At 36.4% G+C, this 21,074-nt stretch overlaps 1 protein-coding gene across 10 annotated transcripts in view; it reads right to left on the bottom strand.

The window, feature by feature from the left end:
* The window catches only part of Afdn (afadin, adherens junction formation factor), a 185,254-nt gene that overhangs the window by 98,384 nt on the left and 65,796 nt on the right, over positions 1-21,074 (bottom strand). For 5 of the 10 annotated variants that reach the window (XM_023706500.1, XM_023706508.1, XM_023706503.1 and 2 more), the window contains exons 3-6: positions 18,439-18,554; positions 15,057-15,220; positions 12,728-12,888; positions 6,290-6,447 (exon numbers count right to left, since the gene is read on the bottom strand). In XM_023706500.1, coding sequence (XP_023562268.1) covers positions 6,290-6,447; positions 12,728-12,888; positions 15,057-15,220; positions 18,439-18,554 — 599 coding nt within the window. The remainder of the gene's footprint in view (positions 1-6,289; positions 6,448-12,727; positions 12,889-15,056; positions 15,221-18,438; positions 18,555-21,074) is intronic. The other 5 variants (XM_004646229.2, XM_023706501.1, XM_023706507.1 and 2 more) reach the window with 3 other exon arrangements.

Here is a 21,074-nt window from a genome sequence, read left to right as displayed (position 1 = left end):
AGCACAGGGACCGCGGTTCAATCCCCCAGTACCACATGCCAGCCAGCCCCGCCCCCTGGTGGGCTGAGCTGGCCACACACACACACACACACACACAAATTAAAAAAAAAAAACATAGGAAATATACAAACACATTAAAATTAAATTCAGTCTTGAATAACCAATGGTTAACAGAAAATAAAGTATCAAGGAACAAATAGGACAGTTCCTAGAACTAAACAATAGTTTCTATATAACGTACCAGAATTTATGGGACACAATGAAAACAGTCTTCGCTGCAAACACCCACATCATAAAACAAAGTAAACTAAACAATGATGTACCTCAAAGGCCTATAAAAACAGGAACAATCCAAACACAAAGATAGTACAAGTAAGGAAATTATAAAGATTAGAGCAGAAATCAATGAAGTTGAGACAAAAACAAAATCAAAGAATCAACAAATTGAAGAGCTTGCTTTTCAAAACAATAAACAAAAATAAACTCTTAGTCAACCTTATAGAAAAAAGGAGAGAAGACTCAAATCAATGCAAATAGAAATAAAAAGGTACCATCACAACAGATACTGCTGAAGTTAAAAAAAAAAAAAGATTAACAACTATTTCACAAACCTGTGTACCTATAAACTGGAGAATTCAGAAAAAAATTACTAGATTCTTAGATACATATGAATTATCAAAACTGAACCAATATAAGCGCTTCCCTAGCAAGTGCAAGGGCCCAAGTTCAATCCCCAGTTCCTTCCCACCCCACACCCCCCAAAAAAACTGAACCAAGAAGATTTAAAACTCTTGAATAATCCAGTAAGGCAATGAAACATTAGTAATAAAAAAAAATTAAAATTAAAAAAAAAACCCTACCAAGGAAAAGTCTAGGTCTAGATGAATTCACTGCTATATTCTATAAGAGCTCCAGGTAAGACATAATATCAATACTTATCAAGCTTTTTTTTGGAAAGGTATTTAGTACAGGGTCTACAGGGTCTCACTACACAGATTGGACTCATAGTGATTCTTCTGGCTTCCCAAGCACTGGGATTACAGGCGCGCACCACCACAACCAGTCTTCAAGCTCTTTAATAAAACTGAGAGTATGCTAAAGTAATTCCTGGAAGCTAGCATTACACTGATGCCAAAACCAGACACAGATTCACTCAAAAAAGAGAACTACAGGCCAATCTCTCTAATAGACATAGATACAAAAACCTTCAACAAGATACTGGCAAACAATGTGACAAATCACCACAAAGATCACATAACATGAACTTGGCTTCATCCCATGGATGTAAGGATGATGCAACATACATAAATGTAATTCATCACATAAAAGACAAGAGGGGAAAAAAAACACAGGATCATCTCAATAGATATACAATAAGACTTTAAAAAAAAAAAAACCTAACAACTTCTCACCATAAAAACACAGAAAAGCTCCTGCAAGCAGGCACAGGGGCTGGAGGCTCAATCCCAGGCCTGCTGTGCCAGCCCCGCCCCTAGGGCGCGTTGAGATGGCAATTGAGACTGGGCATGGTGGCACACGCACCTGTAATCCCAGCTCTTGGGAGGCTATAAACAGGCGGATTACTACAAGTCCGATCTAGTATTGAGACCCTGAACACCTTGTAGACCCTTCCCTAAATACAAAAAATAAAAATAAAAATAAAAAAACACAGAAAAAAATAGATATAGAAAGATCTTATCTCAATTTGATGAGTCATTTAGGACAAACCTATTACTAACAACATATTAAATGGGGAAAAACTTAAAAGTTTTCTCTCCAAAATCTAGTAAAAGACAATGATGTTCACTATCACCACTTCTATTAACATAGTACTTGATATATCAGCAAGAGGAATTAGGCAAGAAAAATGAAAAGCATATGTATAAGAAAGGAAAAACTCAAATTGCTATTATTTGCAGATCTCGTGACCATCTACATAGACGAACCAAAAAATTCTACCTAAAGACTCCTAGAATAAGCAAATACCAATAATGAACTCACTGAGAACAAAATTAGGAAAAATACCATTAATAACAGCACTAAGGAAATTACTTAGGTATTAACTTAAGCAAAGAAGTGTAAGATCTTTACAACAAAAACTGTATAGCATTCTTAAAAAGCAGATCAAAGAGGATGTAAGAGAATGCAAAGATATTTCTTGTTCCTGAACAGGCAGAATCAATACATTAAAAAATGTTCATATATCCAAACTAATTCACAGATTTAGCACAATCTCAATGAAAACATCAACAGCATTCTTCACAGAACAGGAGAAAACAATACTAAAATTCATAAGGGACTAGAACAGATCCATAGCAAAAACTATTCTGTGTAACAAGAGTAAAATGGAAAGCATTACAAACCTGGATATGAAGTTGTAATACAAAGCTATAGTCATCAAAACAACATTGTACTGGCACAAAAACAGACATGTGGATCAATGGAAGAGAACAGAGGATGCAGAAACCACCACAAGCACATTCAACTATTTTATTTTTGACAATGGGACTAAAAACATACACTGAAAGAGAGCCTTTTTAATAAATGGTGCTGAGAAAACTGGCTATCTACATGCAGAATAGTGAATCTAGACCCACATATTATATACTATGTATTAAACTAAAAGCAAAATGAATCAAATATCTCAATATTATAAAAGAAACAATCTCCTGGAAGGTAAAATAGATTACAAGTCTTGGAATTCATAGGAATAGGCAAGGACTTTGTGAATAGAACCCTGTTAGCACAGGGAATAGTATCAAACCAAATTATGAAGTTTCTGCAAAGCAAAAGAAACAATGAGCAGAGAGTAAAGAGAATACCTATAGAATGGAAAAAAGAAAACTTGCTAGCTATTCCTGAGGGAAAGAACTAATACCTAATATATACAGAGCACTCAAAAAATTTAGACCTCTGCCCAAGTAAAAGACTAAATCAAAAAACTGAACAAGTGAAATGAATAGACACTTCTCAGAAAAAGCACAGATGGCCAATAAATACATGAACAAATGTTCAACACCTATAGCCATGAAAGAAATGCAAATTAACATAACAACTTACTTACCACAACTTACTCCCAAAAGAAGAAGCAAACCATACTAATGTGAGTATGACTGCATGGAAAAAGAAACTCTTGTACATTGGTGGTGGGAATGTACACTAATACAACCATTATGGCAAGTAGTATGAAGATTCCTCACAAAACTAAAACTAAAACTAAAAAACAAAAACAAAAAAACCCCTAAAATTAGAAATGCCATTCAGCTACACCTCTTCAAGGTGCCTTCCTCACAGAGTTAAGGACATATGACCATGATACATGCACACCATGTATAACATTACAATTCATACAGCTAAATACTGGTAACAGCCTATAAGCTCATCAACAGTCTTGCTGGATAAAGAAAAAGTATTTGCACACAATGGAGTTCTATTCTGCCATAAGGAAGGTTAAACCTGATTCATTTGCAGGAAAATGGATGCCTCCTGAGACCATGTTAATGAAATGAAATAAATCAAATGCACAAGCTTAAATATCACATGGTTTTTCTTATACAAGAAAGACAAATATAAAGACAACAAAGATAACAGTCAACAGGAAAATAAATATCAAATGGGAAAAAGATCAAGAGGTAAAGAGAGCAGAAGAAAAGGGGTGGGGGAGGGAGATGCAGGACGAATTAGGATGTGTGATACATGTAATAGATCCCCAAGAGGAATGGGATCATCTCTTGTACTGAGAACATGTACAAATAAAAACAAAAAATGTATGCAAATCACAATATAAAATAAAGCAATTTTATAAAATAAAAGCAAAAAGATAAACTGGCACTTCTTTTACATGACTTTAAAAATTATATATCTATACTACTAGGGAGTTTTGGTACCCTGCTGGAATTCCAACAATGAAAAGGCTGAGGAAGGAGGATCACTGAGAGTTCAAGATGAGCCTGAACTACAAAGTGAGAATCTGTCAACAGAACAGAACAGAAGCAGAACAGAAACCAAACCAAACTGAACCAAACCGAACCAAACAGAACAGAATGTTACAATTTATACTAATAAAGACAGCTTATTATTGGCAAGATGACAGACCTATAAGTGAGTGAAGGAAAACAAGACCAGAAATTGAATCATACATATGTGGTCATGGTCATCAGATTTTTGACAAAAGTGCCAAAGAAATCTATAGAAGAAAATCCCTTCAAACACATGATGCTGAATCAACTGTGTATACAGAAAATGAACACTGACCTTTATCTCACAGCACACAAAAACATTAACTTGAAAACACAGAGAACAATGTCTGCAATCTCAGAGGAGGCAAATTCTTATATAGAATATAAAACCAGGGAACATAAATGAGAAAATTCACAATACAAGACTTCAACAAAACTACAAATTATTATTATTATTATTTAATTTTAGGAAATGGTCTAGTAGGGTCTACAGAGTCTCACTATGCAGATTGAACTCATAATGATCTGCCTGTGTTCAGCCTCCCAAGTGCTGGGATAACAGGCATGAGCCACCACACCCAGTCTCAATCGCCATCTCAGTGTGCCCCGGGGTTGGGGCCAGCATGGCATGCTGGGGATTGAACTTCAGCCACTCCTATCCACCTAAGGAGGTGCTTAAAAATTCTTTGAAAAATATTAAGGAATAAAAAGGTGAAAGGCTGGTGGTGACATAGCTCAGCAGACTAAGCACCTGCTTTTACCAGGGGTTCAATCCCCAGTCCCACATGCCACACAGGCTCTGCCACCAGGGTGCACTGAACCCGGCAAATGAGTCCTGGTATGGTGGTGGGCGTGATGATACATGCTCAGGAGGCTTGAAAAAAAAGGATCAGTAGGAATCCAAGATGTGTAATGAGACCTTATACCAAAATACATAAATTGGAGGAAAAAAAAAGGTGAGCCACAGACTAGGAAAAAATTCACAACATGTATGTTACACAAAGGACTTGATTTCAGAGTAGAAATTCTAAATCCTACCACAAAATGCCTTTTAGAATGGTTAATATTTAAATCAGACAATGATTCTATATAAGGTTTAAAAGAACACTGAAACCATCACACAGGAAAGTACTTTTAGTAGGGGTGCACTATGGCATCCACTTTGGAAACCAGTTTTATATTTTCTTAAAGTAATATACATATCCCTTCCATGAGTAAGCCATTACAGTCCTAGGTAATCACTCAGAAGAAAAAGTATCCATATATATGTTTGTATCAACTTTAAGAGCCAAAAACTGAAAAGTGAAATAGCCTAAATGTTTATCAACAGGTACACATTTCACAAACTGTGATACAGTCATACTATTCAATAACAAGAAGCACACAACTATGGATGGTACACACAAAACTGGCTTTGCCTCAAAGTAATCATGCAAAGTTAAAGAAACTAAACCAAAAAGAATACTCACCATATGGTGCTATTCATACACAAGTTCTGTAAAATGCATGATAGAAGGCCCCCAAGGGAATGGAGGTCAGAGGCAAGGGTTACAAAGAGGCGTAAGAAAAAATCTGATGGTGAAGGAAATGCTCAAGTATTGACATGTCAAAACTTATGAACTGGAGACCTTAAATATGGGGTTATTATTTGTATTTTAATTGTTCTTCAATAGTTCTTCAAGGCAAAATTTAAAACAAGTAGCTACCCTATTGTATCATTCAATAATTACAAACCAAGAGGAAAGCAAGGAGGATACCTTTGTTTTAAAATCTATTGTCGTTGCAGTTTTGGCAAAATATTGTACTAAAGACTTCACTGTATTTCTTGAATAGTTGAGTCAAAATATATTCTTTGTCTCTAAGAAATTAGTTATTAAAGCAGTATAAATAAAATTAACTGTGCAAAACAAAAATTCAAAGGATATATTATAAAATGTTAGTGGGGCTGGGGAGATGGCTCAGTAGACTAAGTGCTTCCCTGGCAAGCGCAAGGGCCTGAGTTCAATCCCCGGTTCCGAAAAAAAAAAAAAAAAAAAGTTAGTGATAAGGTTATTTGGTTATTCTTTGGTACTAGAATTTTGTGTTTTTATTTTCAGCTTACCTTTTTATACTTTTTAATTTTGTCATTGGACCTTATGTTACTTTTATAATAGATGGTAGACTGCTAATTTTAGAAATTTATATAACATGTGGTTTGAGTTAATCAGAATATAAATGATATAGTGAGGAGAAAATCAAGTTTCACTGATTCAAGAGGTAATTTTCCCTTCAAATGCAGTGTCCTAGCATGAATGATACTGGTAAGACCCACTGCTTCAATAGTTACATACCCGAGCAATGCAGTAATCCTTAGGATTTTCTTTTTCCAGACCATATTTCTCTAAGGCTTCAGCCACAGCAAAGTCTGCAGTATCTGTAGTAGATAGCAGGATTGTCTTGTAGGGAATGTTTGGTTTTAAACTATCTGCATAAATTCTCAAAGTTCCACCTGAAAAATATTTTGACACATTTGTGCACAACTTTATATCATTAACAGGGATAACTATCATTTACAAAGCCTAAGAAAATGGCAATGGAGTGCCCACTACATTAGCAGGAACTGAGGACCTAGTGATACCCCGCCCCACTGAGCAATCTTCTGTAACACAGACTATCCCTGGCTTCTCTGTACACAAATGAATATCCAAACTGATGAACTGATTCTCAACACAGGAAAGAAAAAGAAGGGATAAGAGGTTTCTGTGGTGCAGCTGTCTTCCACATCTGTCCTACACTTACCTATTTCCCCCACTTCACCTATTTCCTCAATCTCCATCTCTAGCAAACAGAAAGCCAAATGAAGTTAAATATCAGTCTCACTGAATAAATCCACTTTTAGAAAGTGATCTGGGAATCATGACATCCCCAGTGCTAAAGTCCAAACAATTTTCTTGAAGGATTATGTCACCAAAGGTGGGTTACCTATACTTTCAGGAACTACAAAATAGAAAGTCATTTTTAGTTACATACTAATAGGAGTGTGGGGGAAAATCAACCAGTAGAGAAGATGGAGATTCTGAAGTTTTCTTCAGTTCCTTCTTTCATCTTATGGAAACCAATACATACTATTTTCACTTTTAGTGTCACAATCTGCTTTCTACATATAGTTCTTGATCAATAAGCCCTGAAATCTTAAACGGACAAAAATTTAAGCATAATCCTTTTGATTTTCTTAATATTAACTCTAAACAGTTGCTTTGGTAATAATAATTAGTTGCTTAAGCATTTCTAGGACTCTATATAAAAAAGTGTTCCTTCTTTCCTCATTCACTTCTTTATTAGACAGACTCTGCTTTGATAGTCTATTATTTCTTTTCCTAATTCTTTGGGTCTTTTTTTGTTTTGTTGGCTTCTCTTAATTATTGTTTGTCCCTTACATTTTTACATCACCTGTTACTTTCTACCCAACAAAAATGTCAGCCTCACTCAGTGATGCTGTCTCCCAAATACACAGATCACTGCCAAGGACCAATCCCACCTGAAATTGCTGAGCAGAAGTCCAAATGAGGCACACAGTCACCAGCCTAGATATTCCTGGAGCTGTGGGAGCACCTCCTCCCACACTGAAATAAGACCCCTCTTCTCCTCTCATGCCACGATTTCATTCTCAATTTCATCCTGAGTAAAACCCAGTCTCTTACACTCAGGATACTCTACCCCTTGAACATTCTTTATTCCTCTCTGTCTGGCCCTTCTGTACTATATAGGTAGTGCAATGCTTTTGTAGGGATACCACTTCTGAACATAGTATTCTGCTTCTATGGTAATTTAGATCTGAAACTGAGGATAAATTAAAGCATTCTAGATCTCCAGCAGAGATCTAGAACTCTTTAAGAACTCTTTAAGATCTCAGAGATCTTAAAACTCTGCAGCAGCTTATTAACAAAGCATAATCAGATTTTTCATCAATGTACCCCAATGGCAATCAAAAATAAATATGGGTATCTGGAGACAAAGGTGCAGTCATATGCAAAATGCTTCCTATTTTTAAAAAACGCATACAACTTTTGCATTCTTATTCACATTAAAACATATTTTATAATCCTAGCTACTTGGGAGTTGGTGTAAAAGAATCCCAAGTTTGAGGTCACCCTGGACAACTTAGCAAGATGGTGTCAGAATGAGAAATTTTTAAAACAGCTAGACTGCAGTTCAGTGGTGAACCACTTGACCCACAAATGTGAGGTCCTGGGTTCAACATCAGCAGTCATCCATAATTTCTACTGTAAGGAGGAAAAAGAAATCCAACAATATTTTAAAACTTTTTTACTATAAGAAATACTAACTCATATGAGTATCAAATAATAGATGTTATTCAACTATATATATACCCTAACAGGTCTGTTGTACACTATTAACCATATACCTATATATAGAGAGAAACGTGTTATGTCTATGTGCGTGCATGTGTGTATATATATAATAATTTAAAATATCAAGTAACACAAAACAGGATACTGTAAGCTAGCTATCATTACCATGACTGTCACACCGCTGAGCATATACTTTATTCCCGGTATGTGATCAGACAGCACCATAAACATTTTTTACTATTTCTCTTGTCCTTTAAAAACTTTTTGATACTTCTCTTCTTTACATTTTCTCTGCCTCTAATTTTCTTTTTATTCTTTGCTTTTAAGTTAATTAATTAATTAATCAATTAGTACAGGGTCTCACTACAGAGCTCGGACTCCTGTCTCAGCCTCCCCAGGACTGGGATTACAGGCATGTGATACCATGCCTGGTTTCAGGTGCTTCAACCACCAAGCTATCTCCCCAGCCATAATTTTCTTTTTTCAATGCATATATTTATAAATCATTTCAAATCCTTGACAGAAAACACATTTGAAAAAGTAATCTTTAAGGTTTAAAAAGTACCCATATTAAAGTTCTTATGGAATCAAGAAGTCCCTCATTCTAACTTTTCGTAAATCACTAACACAATTCCTGTGCAGTGCTTAATTTTAGGGCCTGAAGAAACCAGTGCACAATGCTGGGGCAGCAGGAGAACCACAGGGCTAACCTCCACCCAGCTCAAGGGCACAAGTCTATGCTGAAAAGCACCAGAAGCGCGGAATCCTCACAGGCTGTGACAGGGCAGGATCCAGGGACCAGGCATTTAAAGAGCCTATGGAACCTACCTCCTGAATGGAGACTAAAATGGAGACGCCTATGGAAACACATAAGCATACTGTCTGTCCCTCAGATGGGTGCCAAGCATGTACACACCCTCCTCTTCAGACAGAAACTGCTGCCACATACAGCATTAGATGACAGCTGTAAACATAATCTGCAGAGGTAGTAAAACCCTCTAGTTCAGTCTCAGATTCAAGTGAAAAGATCTAGAATTAAGCAATCCTCCCCACTGAAATGATTATAAATGAGACGTTAAAGAAATTCTACCAGGGCTAGGGAGATAGCGCAGCGGTCTAAGCACCTGCCTAACTAGCACAAGGACCAAGATGCTGTGCTGTGACCAAAACTGGGAGTGAAGGGGCACACATGCAATCCCGGCACTGGGGAAGGTGAGACAGGAGGATCGCTATTAGTCTGAATTGCTCAGTGAGACCCTGCAGCAAACACATAAATAAATATTAAAGAAATTCTACCAATTCTCACATACCAAATCCTGTAACTACCAAATTAGCTATCAGGTGTACAAAATGTAATACTAAAATGTCCAATGCTATAGCACCTAATTGCAACATTAAGCGAAAAATGTCAAGTTGATGGCAAAAATCTAAACTTTTTTAGGAAGACTAGATCAACACAATGATTTTAAAATAAAAACTTAAACAGTTATGCTACCTTTTTAACAAGTAAAAATATAACTCAATCATTTTTTTGCAGAATACAATTGTCAAAGTTTTTATGTCAAGTAAAAATTTTATGTCAAGTAGCTAAAGTATTTAGTACAAAACCTAGTAAAATATCTAGTACAAAACCAGGCCAGGTGTGCTGTAGTACATGCTTATCCTAGCATTCAAGAAGCTGAAGCGGGATTGTAAAGAGTTTTTGGGAAAAGTGGAAGCTGGAAAACTGGTCAAAAGCTTGTAGGTTCCAGGACTAGGCCTCAGGCCCTAAGGCAAACAAGCTATCCCAGTCCTGAGATAAGCATCCTGACCGGTTAACGTCAGCTATTAGTCACTAGGCAAACTTGTGTCACATGTTACTAACTTTGCAAAGGTATAAATAAACATCCATATTGTTGCTGGCAGGGTTGTCTCACCAACCAGGCAGATGAGTCACCACCTAACCCAGTTTTTGTCTTCTTGTCTATCTTTTCCTCATTCCTGTAACCATTTCTCCCTGGGTAGAATGGATCACACTGAGACCCACGGATCCTTACACAGAGTTCAAGCACAGCCTAGGCTACATAGTGAATTCAGGACCAGCCTGAACTCATAGTGAGATCCTGTCCCAAAAAGCTAAAACCAAACCAAAAAGAACACTAAAAAACAAACAAACAAAAAACCCAAAACAACTCCCCCTCCAAAAAAAGACCCCAGTTTGTAACTCTTAATGGTAAAGCCACTGGTTATTATTCTCTTTATAACCTTTATTTCCTTAAGAATAAGGAGTATACTCCAGGATACACTGGCAAAGAAAAAAGACAGGTAGAGTAAAAGTATGTAAATACACTGTCATTTATGGGGTAAAAAAGCTGGACTTCTCTAATTTTGAAACTATTAAGTAAGTTTAAATTGTTTGGGTGTTTTTTGGTTGGGGTTTTTTTTTTTTTTTTTTTTTTTTTTTTTTTTTTTTTTTTTTTTTTTTTTTTTTGGATTGAACTCAGGTTTTTTTGTATCTTAGGGAAGGGTCTACAGGGTGTTCAGGGTCTCACTACTAGATCGGACTCGTAGTGATTCTCCTGTTTACAGTCTCCTAAGAGCTGGAATTAGTCTCAGCGTGCCCGGGGACAGGGCCAGCATGGCAGGGAGCAAATCCCCCGCCCCTGCAACCGCTGAGCTATTTGGCCAGCCCGAAATTGTAAAGAAGCAAATCTCTAAAGTAAAAAACAACAACAAAATCCTAAATCAATATGGGAACAAGTTACAAAGACAAATTAATTCTGCTAAAACATACCACTTCAACAGCATGTTTATACAAGATATGCCTCAAACATATTTCATAAAATCTTAAAATGTTTCAGTATCATACTACATATATATATATATATATATATATGTTAGTTTTATTTTGATACTTCTGTTACATATTTTTTTTTAACATTTATTTATTGCGCGCGCGCGCGCGTGTGTATGTGTGTCCAGCTCAGCCCACCAGGGGGCGGGGCTGGCTGGCATGTGGTGCTGGGGGATTGAACCGCGGTCCCTGTGCTTTGCCAAGCTTGTTCCAAGTAGGTGCTTTAGACCACTGAGCCATCTCTCCAGCCCCCTCTGTTACATATTACAGAGAAAAATAATTTTGTCAAGCAATAAGAATGTTACTATAAAAAACAGCCACATTTTCTAAAATCAAAATAGGTTAAAGACACTAAGAAGAATATATGCAGTGTATTATTTGTTGAAACTGTCCTTCCGATATGATTTGAAACTGTCTCATTGCTATCTGTTTGTCAATAAAACTTTGAAAAAAAAAAATAGGTTAAAGAAATGAAAACCCCTTAGAAAAGCAGCCGCCTGAAAGCCTGGGCAGTATGTGCACACATGAGTAGATAGCCTGCCATGAAAGCCAATGAGGGGCTGACTCAGGAAGAGTTTTAAATCCAGAAGTACATTAAAAAATCTTAAAAATCAATGGTCAACTTTGGAGGACACTAATATAAGTCTTCTTACTCCATTTCTATATCTATTTCAAAACCTATATCTATATCTCATCAAGGAAACAGATAAAACAGAAGGAAAAAATGGTAAATACCACCAAAATAGCCAGCAAAATCTCCAAGACAAATGGCGTCGGTTTTTAAGACCAACAAAACAAAGAGGAAAGGGAGTTTTAGAACAAAAATGTAAGACATATTAATCACTGCTAACATGAAAATCTCATTTGTATTCCCACTCAAAGAAATTAGCAGACACAATTAGAAAAAAAGTGTTTATTTGATGACTAATAAATTATTGTCAATTCTTTTATAGATGATAATGGAACTGAGGTTACTTTTTTGTTGTTTTAAGAATCTTCATCTAAATATTTACAGATGACATAATGATAAAGCTGCAACATAAAAACAGTACTTTGGAAATGAACAGTACTTTGGAAATGTCACCAATGTATACTGGAGTAGAGAAGAGGCATGTGATACTGATGATCAAAACTTGATGATAGGCACAGGAAAGTTTATTACATCTTCCCTTTTTATTTTATATATATCTGAAAATTTCCAGTTTTTGTTTGTTTGTTCTTTGTTTTAAGCTATGCTGGAGGGCACGCTGGCACTTGCACTCCTAGCACTTGGGAGGCTGAAGTATGAGGATCACGGACTTAAGAAGCCAGCCTGGGCTACTTAGTGAATTAAAGGCCAGCCTGAGCTACACAGTGATCCTGTCTCAAAAACAAAACAAAACAGCTATGGTGGGAAAAAATATGCAACTAAGCATATTTGTCAACAGAATTCTTCTATATAAAAAACATATGTGTTGCATTTGTTATTACAAGGCTGCCTCATCCACTGCTTTAGTCAGGAAAGCCTCACAAGAAAGCCTCATATACAAAAAGACTAACAAGCACTCTTTATAGCAGGTATGCAGCGAACATGCTCTGTTTACCTGAATCAGGCCGCCCATCTGAGCTCCGGAACTCCTGCATTCTCTTCTCCAGTTTTTGCTGCCTCCGTCGTTTCATAACCACCTCAGGATTAGAAATTGTTCGAGTAAAGCTGGTTTCAGGCATGTCTTTGTAAACCTCAGCAGCTAGTCGAGAATTCTCACTTGAAAGAAGAAAAACAAACAAACAAAAAACCCCACCAATAATATACTGTCTAACTTTTCCTACTAGAAATACAAAATCATACAAATACCAAAAAGGCAGGTGTTACTTGACTAAACTGATATCCCAACAGGTCTGCTGTACATCATTTATAATGTACTAATTGCTATGTGATAGAGAATACAATTTCTGTCAGTATACTCTAATATACTAAACAAGGTAGAAATCTATAATTAAAACTTCTGAGATTATAGAACTGAATCGTTCTACTAAAAAAGCTAAAACAAAAATGTATGAATTATATATTTCAGTCATACTCACCAGTGTTTTTCTAAAAAAAACCCAAGTGATAATTACATCACAGCATTCCAATCATAAGAGATGAGCAGAGTTGAATGTGCTTTAGGACAAATTTTACTTAAAATTATAATAAATATTAAAAAATACAAATTCAATAACATGATTTTTTAAATGCCTAAAACATTTACCAACATTCATTTTCTTGACGTTAAATTTTCAAAAAGAAATTGTTACAATAGTCTCTGTAGAAGGAATCAACTGTACAGAATGATAAGCAGAAAATGAAATATTAAGGTTAAGACAAAAGGTCTAAAAGACATTTTTATTAAAATAAATGATTTTAATAAATATTAACTTAATCACAAAAATAATCTAAAAATAATTAAAATTTTACTCAAGTAACTCACTTTTAAAAATTCAAAGCATGTATCACCACAGAAACTAAACTGATAAACAGAACAAAGCATAAAAGTGTTTACTCTCCCTTTCACACTTTACATATGAGAGCAATGCATCTGTGCAAGTACTTCTGTATTACTGTTAAAGTAGTACTATGTCCCAGTAATCGGACAGCACTGCCTAATAAATACATTAACACCTAAACTCAAACTGACACAATGTAAACTAAGAAACTTTCAGCACTGATAAAAAGCCTTGAAGAGGACATTGTACCAGAAGAATGTAAATAGTTAATGAAAACTTGGAACACTACCTTATTAATAATAAATTCAATTTGTTGGGAATATTAAATAGCACTTTATAGAGATAATATACCATCATGTAACATTCAAGAACTTTAATAAGAGTATAAGGAAATGAGAGGGCTTACAGGCTATTTGTGAGGAAGAGCTAGTCTGCCAGTGGGCTGAGAGTGTCTAGATCTGTCACCTAGCTCATCTACAGTACCCTTCAAGAAGTGACCAGATAAGTTCCCAAAGTTCTAGAACAACAATATTCACTGCACCACAATTTATAATACCAAAACAATGTAAACAACCAATAAATAACCAACAAATGCATCAAAAAAGGGGTCAAATATATAAATTAAAGAACTATAAGGCAAAATTTACCACACAAATATTTAAAACTTTGTATGAGAAAAAATACAAGTGCATCTCTCTCTCTCATATATATATGTATATATATACATATATATATATATATATATATAGTACGCACACACATCTAAATGGAAAAGATTGATACACTTTGTTAAAATCTATACAAATATACAAAGTACATACATTTGTTTAGAGAAAACAAACTAGATCAAGGTTGAGTTCATGTGACAAAAGGTGGTTCTTTATTCTTTCTTGCTAATCTACGTATTTTGACTTTCTAAAACAAATGTATATTACTTCAGCAACAAAAAAGGAATATTTAGAGCATGATGCAGTCAAGACCAAGGTAACAGCAAGCTACATAAAAGTAAGCAAATGAGAGCCAAATAATCTTAAATTAATGAAAACCGGATGGGTAAGCTGGGAACAGAAAAGTCCACCAAAGAGGAAAAGTCTAGGTTACATAATGCCTGATTTTCCTTCCTCAGGGATCCAAACCACAGAAGTGGAAAGGATCAGATAAAAATGAAGAGACCAGTGGCATGACAGCTTGCTTAGGAAAAACCACACAGTTGTGCTGGGTTTGCCTGGAATGAACAGGACAGTTAGCAGATGCTTTCCAGCCTTGGGAAACAGCCACTAGCAACAATCTTGCTTAGTTAAGACCTGTTCGCCCCTGACATGGACAGACACATGCTTGGTCAATAAACTTGATAGGCATCCATCCTTCCATAATTTCCCCAAGCTTATGGCATTGAAAACATCTGGATTAGAGCACAAAATAGGAATATTTCCAAAGCTAACTTACCTGTCATCACCTTGGGAAGGTCTGTCCTCTTTCTCAGATGTCTGTCTCAAGGCCTCTTTTTCTCTCTTTTTCTTTTCCTTTTTTTCTTTCTTTGAGAGAGTTCTCTTAAAGTTCTGAATAACACCTTCTTTTTCCTGCTTTTCAGGTCCATTACTTTGAGCCTTCTAAAAAAAATTAACATCATTACCACACTGATCACTACCCAAGAATTTCATGAAACTCCCTATGGCTTGGCTATTTTTACCTTATAAGCTACAGTGAAAACCTAAGTTACAGAACAGGAGAGGTCTAGAGTGGTAGAAATTCTCTTTACCATGACTAGGCTGATAATCACATGAGTGTTTTTGTCAAAACCAAGTGAACTGTATATTGAAGATCTATTTCATCATATATAAATTTTACCTCATTAACAAGTAAGCAAACATAAAACTCAAAACCAGTAAAAAAAAAAATTGGGGTAGGAATCATGAGGTCTGAATTGTAATAAACAAAACTCCAAGTAAGTTCCAAAAAGTATGTCCAATCTTGCATACCTGTATCTGTTAATCTGAGCAACAGATTTGACAATAAAAAAGTGTAACGAAACAACCACTGTTAATTGGCTATTTGTTTTGAAAATCCGTACCATATGTACTGTTGTATGTAACTGTTTCTCTTTGTTTCTATTTGTTTCTGCTTTTGTTCTTACTCTTCAAAATACAATTAAATTTTAAAAGAAGTTCCATAAAGTAACCTAAGTAAAAGGAATCTAATGAAAATATGGGAATGGGCTGGGGATATAGATATAGCCCAGTGGCACAGATCCTGCTTGACAAGCACAAGGTCCGAAGTTTGAGTTCTGGTACCAAAAAAAAAAAAAAAAAAAACTGGAAACAAAGTCTAAATTATCATTTACCTACTAGGTAGTTTTAACTTCAAAAAAAATGTTAAGAGTAGCTGTAAGTTTGCTTTTGTTGAGTCAAGCTCTATATACTGTGTTTCTGCAAAGCTGTCTTCCTCCCCAGATCTGTTCCTCTTGTTTGCTTATCCTTAATTTATACTTCAACTTAAAAGCATGGCCTGCTAGCAGATGACAGGAAGCTACCTTATTTTTATAGAGAAACTTAATGGGTTGAATAGTAAGAAAACCATTTTCTGCTTTATCAGATAAGGGGGGGGGGGAAGAATGTTAATACTCTCATTTCCATTCACAGGGGGGCCTGGCCCTAGCTCAGTTCTTTAAGTGACTGCTTCCACAAAGCTGTCAGCCTCAGGTTGCTGTAGTTCGATCCTCACAACACTCCAGCCAGCCAAACCTGCCCTGAAGGCATTCGGAGAAAAAAAAAAAAAAAAAAATCCTCACTTCCATTCACAGATACTTAAGGGTACTATATTGGTCCTAAGAGATATGCAGTGATTGGGGTCCACAGCAAAGCACACAGAATAGAATGCTAGTAATTGAAATCACAGAGCAAAATGAAATAAAACATGGGCAGCTAAATGTCAAAAAAAATTCTCATTTTAATAAGCATTTGCTGCAAATATATCACTACAACACAATAATAAAAAGTCAAGAATACATTTGTACAGATACCTAGAATACAACAAGCAACACTGGCATCATAGAAAAGGAAATTTTTCTGCTTCTCTAAGTGAACAATGACATTCTTTTTTCCAAGTGGTTGAGGAAGAATAAAGAGATTTTCTCAAAATAGTTTTAACCTTTGCATTTCCTACCACTTATTAATACTGAATTATGTAAAACACCATTATTTAACACCGAATGATAGTTATTTTCAATACAGTTATTTTCAATACTATGTATGTCATAGTACTGCAGTGGGTTGACAACTGGTGGTCAACGTGCAACACCCAAATGACCTGAATCAGTGTAGTGCTGGGTGTGGAAGGCCACCCTGAGGACTGCTGCACAAGCATAAAAAGGACAAATGGAGAAGTAGGGCTGTTGGTTCTCCTGGAGATTGCCATGCTGGCTTTCCTGATACAATCTTGGCTGTTCTCACTGACAGAGGAGCTCTGGACCTCTTTGCACTGAGGATGGCTGTGATACTTTTTAATGAAGCTCTGGCCCTTATTTTGAGTGTTGCTTCCTGGCTGCAGTGCTGATCCTTCTACCTGCTGGCAGATCCTTCATCCCACTGGTACAGACTTGCTAGCTTCCACTATGAACCTTTGGGCCTTCTCAGCAAAGATACTTGAAACAGGCCTCCATGAAGCACTGTCATGGGTTCTGGCCTAAAGTGGGACTTGTGAGGGGCACTGTCATGGGCTTTAGGTCTTCAGCTGCACTCATGCAGGACATGCTGTGGGATCTAGGCCCTCAGCTGGTTTCTTTGGGTCTTTAGCGTATGGACAACTTTCCTGCAATCTTTGTTTTTGGTTCTTTGGGTGACTATTATAAAATAATCCTACAAATTTTGTGTCCTGTATTAAATTATTCCCCTTGTAAACCCTGACTACAACAATATTCCACCTCAAAAAAGAACAGTAATTCTAATTATTCTACCACCTGAGAAAATTACAGAATTTTTCTATTGTATCATCCAAAGAAATTCAAGAAAGTTTACTGATTCTTATTGCATATATCATACAAAAAGATCTTAAGAAGGCTGGCCAGATAGTTCAGCAGACTAAAGCGCCTGCTTAGGCAGATGCAGGGGCCGGGGGCTCGATCCCCCAGCCTGCCATGCCAGCCCCACCTCTGGGGTATGCTGAGACAGTGATTGAGACTGGTGGTGGTGGCGTGCGCCTGTAATACCAGTGCTTGGGAGGCTGAAAACAGCAGGCTCACTGCAAGTCCAATCTGTATAGAGACCCTGTAGACCCTGTACTAATATAGATAGATAGATAGATAGATAGATAGATAGATAGATAGATAGATAGATAGATCTTATTATATGCCTTATAAAGTCAACTGAAAATTCACACATAAATAGGCCACAGAGGTTTTCTTCTCTTTTTTTGATTCTTATTAGAACATTTTGATTTTACAGTTATGGGAAAAAAAAAACGGAAGATAATTTGATCATTAACATTTTGATCACAAAAGTTTTACATAGCTTTTCTTTTTGAAGAAGCCAGGCAGAGTGGTACACACCTATAATTCCAACACTTGGGAAGCTGAGGCAGGAGGATGGCCACAAGTTCAAGATCAACCTGAACTTGTGAATGGGACCCCATCTCACAACACTAATTAATTAAATGAACAAACAAATGTATGTATGGACATATGTATACATTATAAGAAAAGCACTGTATGGTGAAGTAAACAATACAGGAGTTACTTTCTAAGAGGGTAAAGCAGTACCTGCAACACAATATCTGCCTTCTGTTTATTCCACCAGACTTGGCCCTGGACTACAGTATAAAACACAGGCTTTACCTTGGCAGGAATGGCATCGTTCTCATTCTTGAGGACAAATCTGCCCTCCCGATCATCTTTGTTCCAGTTCAACTGCACAACTAGAGGTTTCTCATCAATGTCCAATCTTCTTTCTTCTTCAAAACATGAAATAGAAGAAAGAACAAAGTGTGGTTATTTCATGTCATTAGTGCAGTAGTCACTCTTGTAATATGCACTTAATTTTATAGACGAAAGGTATATATTCATGTTTGTACTGACAGAACGGAATGCACTAATCAGAACAGCCTGTCTTAGTCAGCTAAGCACTTCATGCTCCCTCAGTGTCACACAATGAATGAGTTTCTCATGTGTACCTCAGTGGAGTACCTTATCCTAATCAATGATTCTGAGAGACTTACTAAGTTTTAAAAACAAAAGCTACAGTACCCAAACATAGTACTAAACTGTGATAAAGAGAAAAATGATGGCAGCTTTATGGAAGAGGAACTTTGAGGGTGTGGTTGGCAAGTTTTGGAGATAAGGATCAAATGCACAGACAGGAGGTACAGTTTAGTAATAGTAATCACTGTTAAAATTGAAGGCAGGCTGTTTTCTTGGTAGAGTGTAACTTTAATGGGATAAGAAAAATCTGAGAGGAATCAGTTGGACTTAACAACTGTTAAGTAACACACTGTGTTATCTTAACATTATTTTCTAATTTCTAGTTGTGTATGAGATAGCTGCTTTACAGAGATAGGATTACAGCTTACTCATATGCAGTCATTCCTAGTTTATATACTTTCTCTTATTTCCCAGCATGATCTAAATAAGGGAAATGCCCCTGGTCAGTGTCACCTGAGAAGCCCTAGCCACACACCAGAGGCCCCCAGTTGGCTGGAAGCTTTGTGGAGAAGGCACTGAAGAATGGAAATGCTCCTGCTAGCTGAAACACCAGTTCCAGGGCACAGGAGACTAAGGGAGTTGGAGCTGACTCATCTGAGACTACTTCCCCAGGAACCCTCCTGGTCCCTTAAAAATCCCATTGTGTTTTCACTTTTCTCTTTTGAAAATCTAGTAAAATTTAAACAGGTTTAGAGAGACCTGCTCAAATCACTTTCTCAAAGTCAGTGCCATTTAGCATACATTTGGCAGAAGAAACTTTTCAAGAATGCTTATTTCAAAAATATCCCCACAATGTTTCTTCGTAACTTGGTGCTTTATAGCTTGAACATTAATAACACAAAACCCAGCATTTTTAGACTTGAGTGAAAAAGTAAAAGTCAACACATAGTAAAACTAATTAGTGACAGGAGGAACTGACCAGTGCTGAAATTGTTTTCCTCTCCCACCATCATTCTCTAGCACCCCACCAACTCTATTTACCACAGAATGGTTACCCCATGTTCCAGAAAGCAAAGGTTGTATATATGCAATGCAAAGTAACTGCCAAGTGAAACTTTTAATCCTGAAAAAGAGTGGAGACTCCAATGAAAGTGATATTAAAAATGGCACCAAACATAATAAATTTGGCCCATGAGGAACAAGGATAATAAGGCAACAGTTAGTCCACAACTAGAGACAACTGACACCAGTGGCTCTTTGTAGGTGTCGATCTGATATCCCAGGGATTGGAAGAGGTCCTAGGAGTACAAGTTCTAGTCCTGAGAAGCTCTTCTTGACCATGATCTACACCACACAGAATTTTAAAAAGCTACAACTGAGTCTCTGTTTTCTGAACTGGCCTACATAGACATTCTTGTTTAATGAATGAGTTTCATTCCTGCAATTAGGTCATTAAATGAATTTTTTGCTGAGGAATTGTATGAGTTATTGTATGTGGTATGTATATTATAATACTTGGATCAACAAAATGGCAAAAGGAATCTCTAACTTGATGACTTTGCTTTCATTTGTATAACTCACATGCAAAGGTGCAACGTATAACAGGATATAAAACTACAGTACAATCAGCAAAACTTATAGTTCTGTATAAATAAGGTATACTGCACACACACACACACACACACACACACAAAGACAGAAGCCCTATAAACAAGATGTACAGAATTGTACCAAAAAGGAAAAAAAAAAAAAAAAAAGTCAAGTGATGGGCCACAAGTTCAAACAGTGTTTAATCAGGTAGGCCATTAAATAAGGAGTATCTGTACTTGAAATTGAAACTGTTATATGTGAGACACTTCAATGTCCAAACTAAAGTCTCCATTAAAACTCAAATTATTTTTAAGAGACCTTTTATAGGTAATAAGTGGGTAAGATTAATAAATCTGCAGTACATAATAATGCACTAGAATAAAACACACTAAGTGAGGCAGTACAAAGATGGGTCACTTTGTAGTCAGGTTATTGAATGAACAGACTGCCTATGTATGGTACAGGGCTAGGAAGGGATGGATAAGAATGGCATTATTCCAGAAAGCGTCAGGAAGATACAGAGGAAGAAACATGGTGCAGAGCACAAAGGTGTTTTAACTACAGCCTCAAGCAAGGGACTAGAAGTACTACAGGTGATCAAAGACTTCTTTTTTTTTTTTTTTTCAATTTATCTCTTTAATAAACTTCCCTCAAAAGAGTTCTTAAAGGTGACAGCTTGAGCAAGTTCTAGATTACAGATGTAAATGCTGCAAAAAATCCAATTCTTTTTTTTTTTTTTTTTT

Source organism: Octodon degus, unplaced genomic scaffold, assembly GCF_000260255.1.
Source record: "Octodon degus isolate 3935 unplaced genomic scaffold, OctDeg1.0 scaffold00261, whole genome shotgun sequence".
Taxonomy (NCBI): Eukaryota; Metazoa; Chordata; class Mammalia; order Rodentia; family Octodontidae; genus Octodon; species Octodon degus.
Note: the sequence above shows the minus strand (reverse complement) of the source record. Positions and strands in the feature narration are given on the sequence as shown.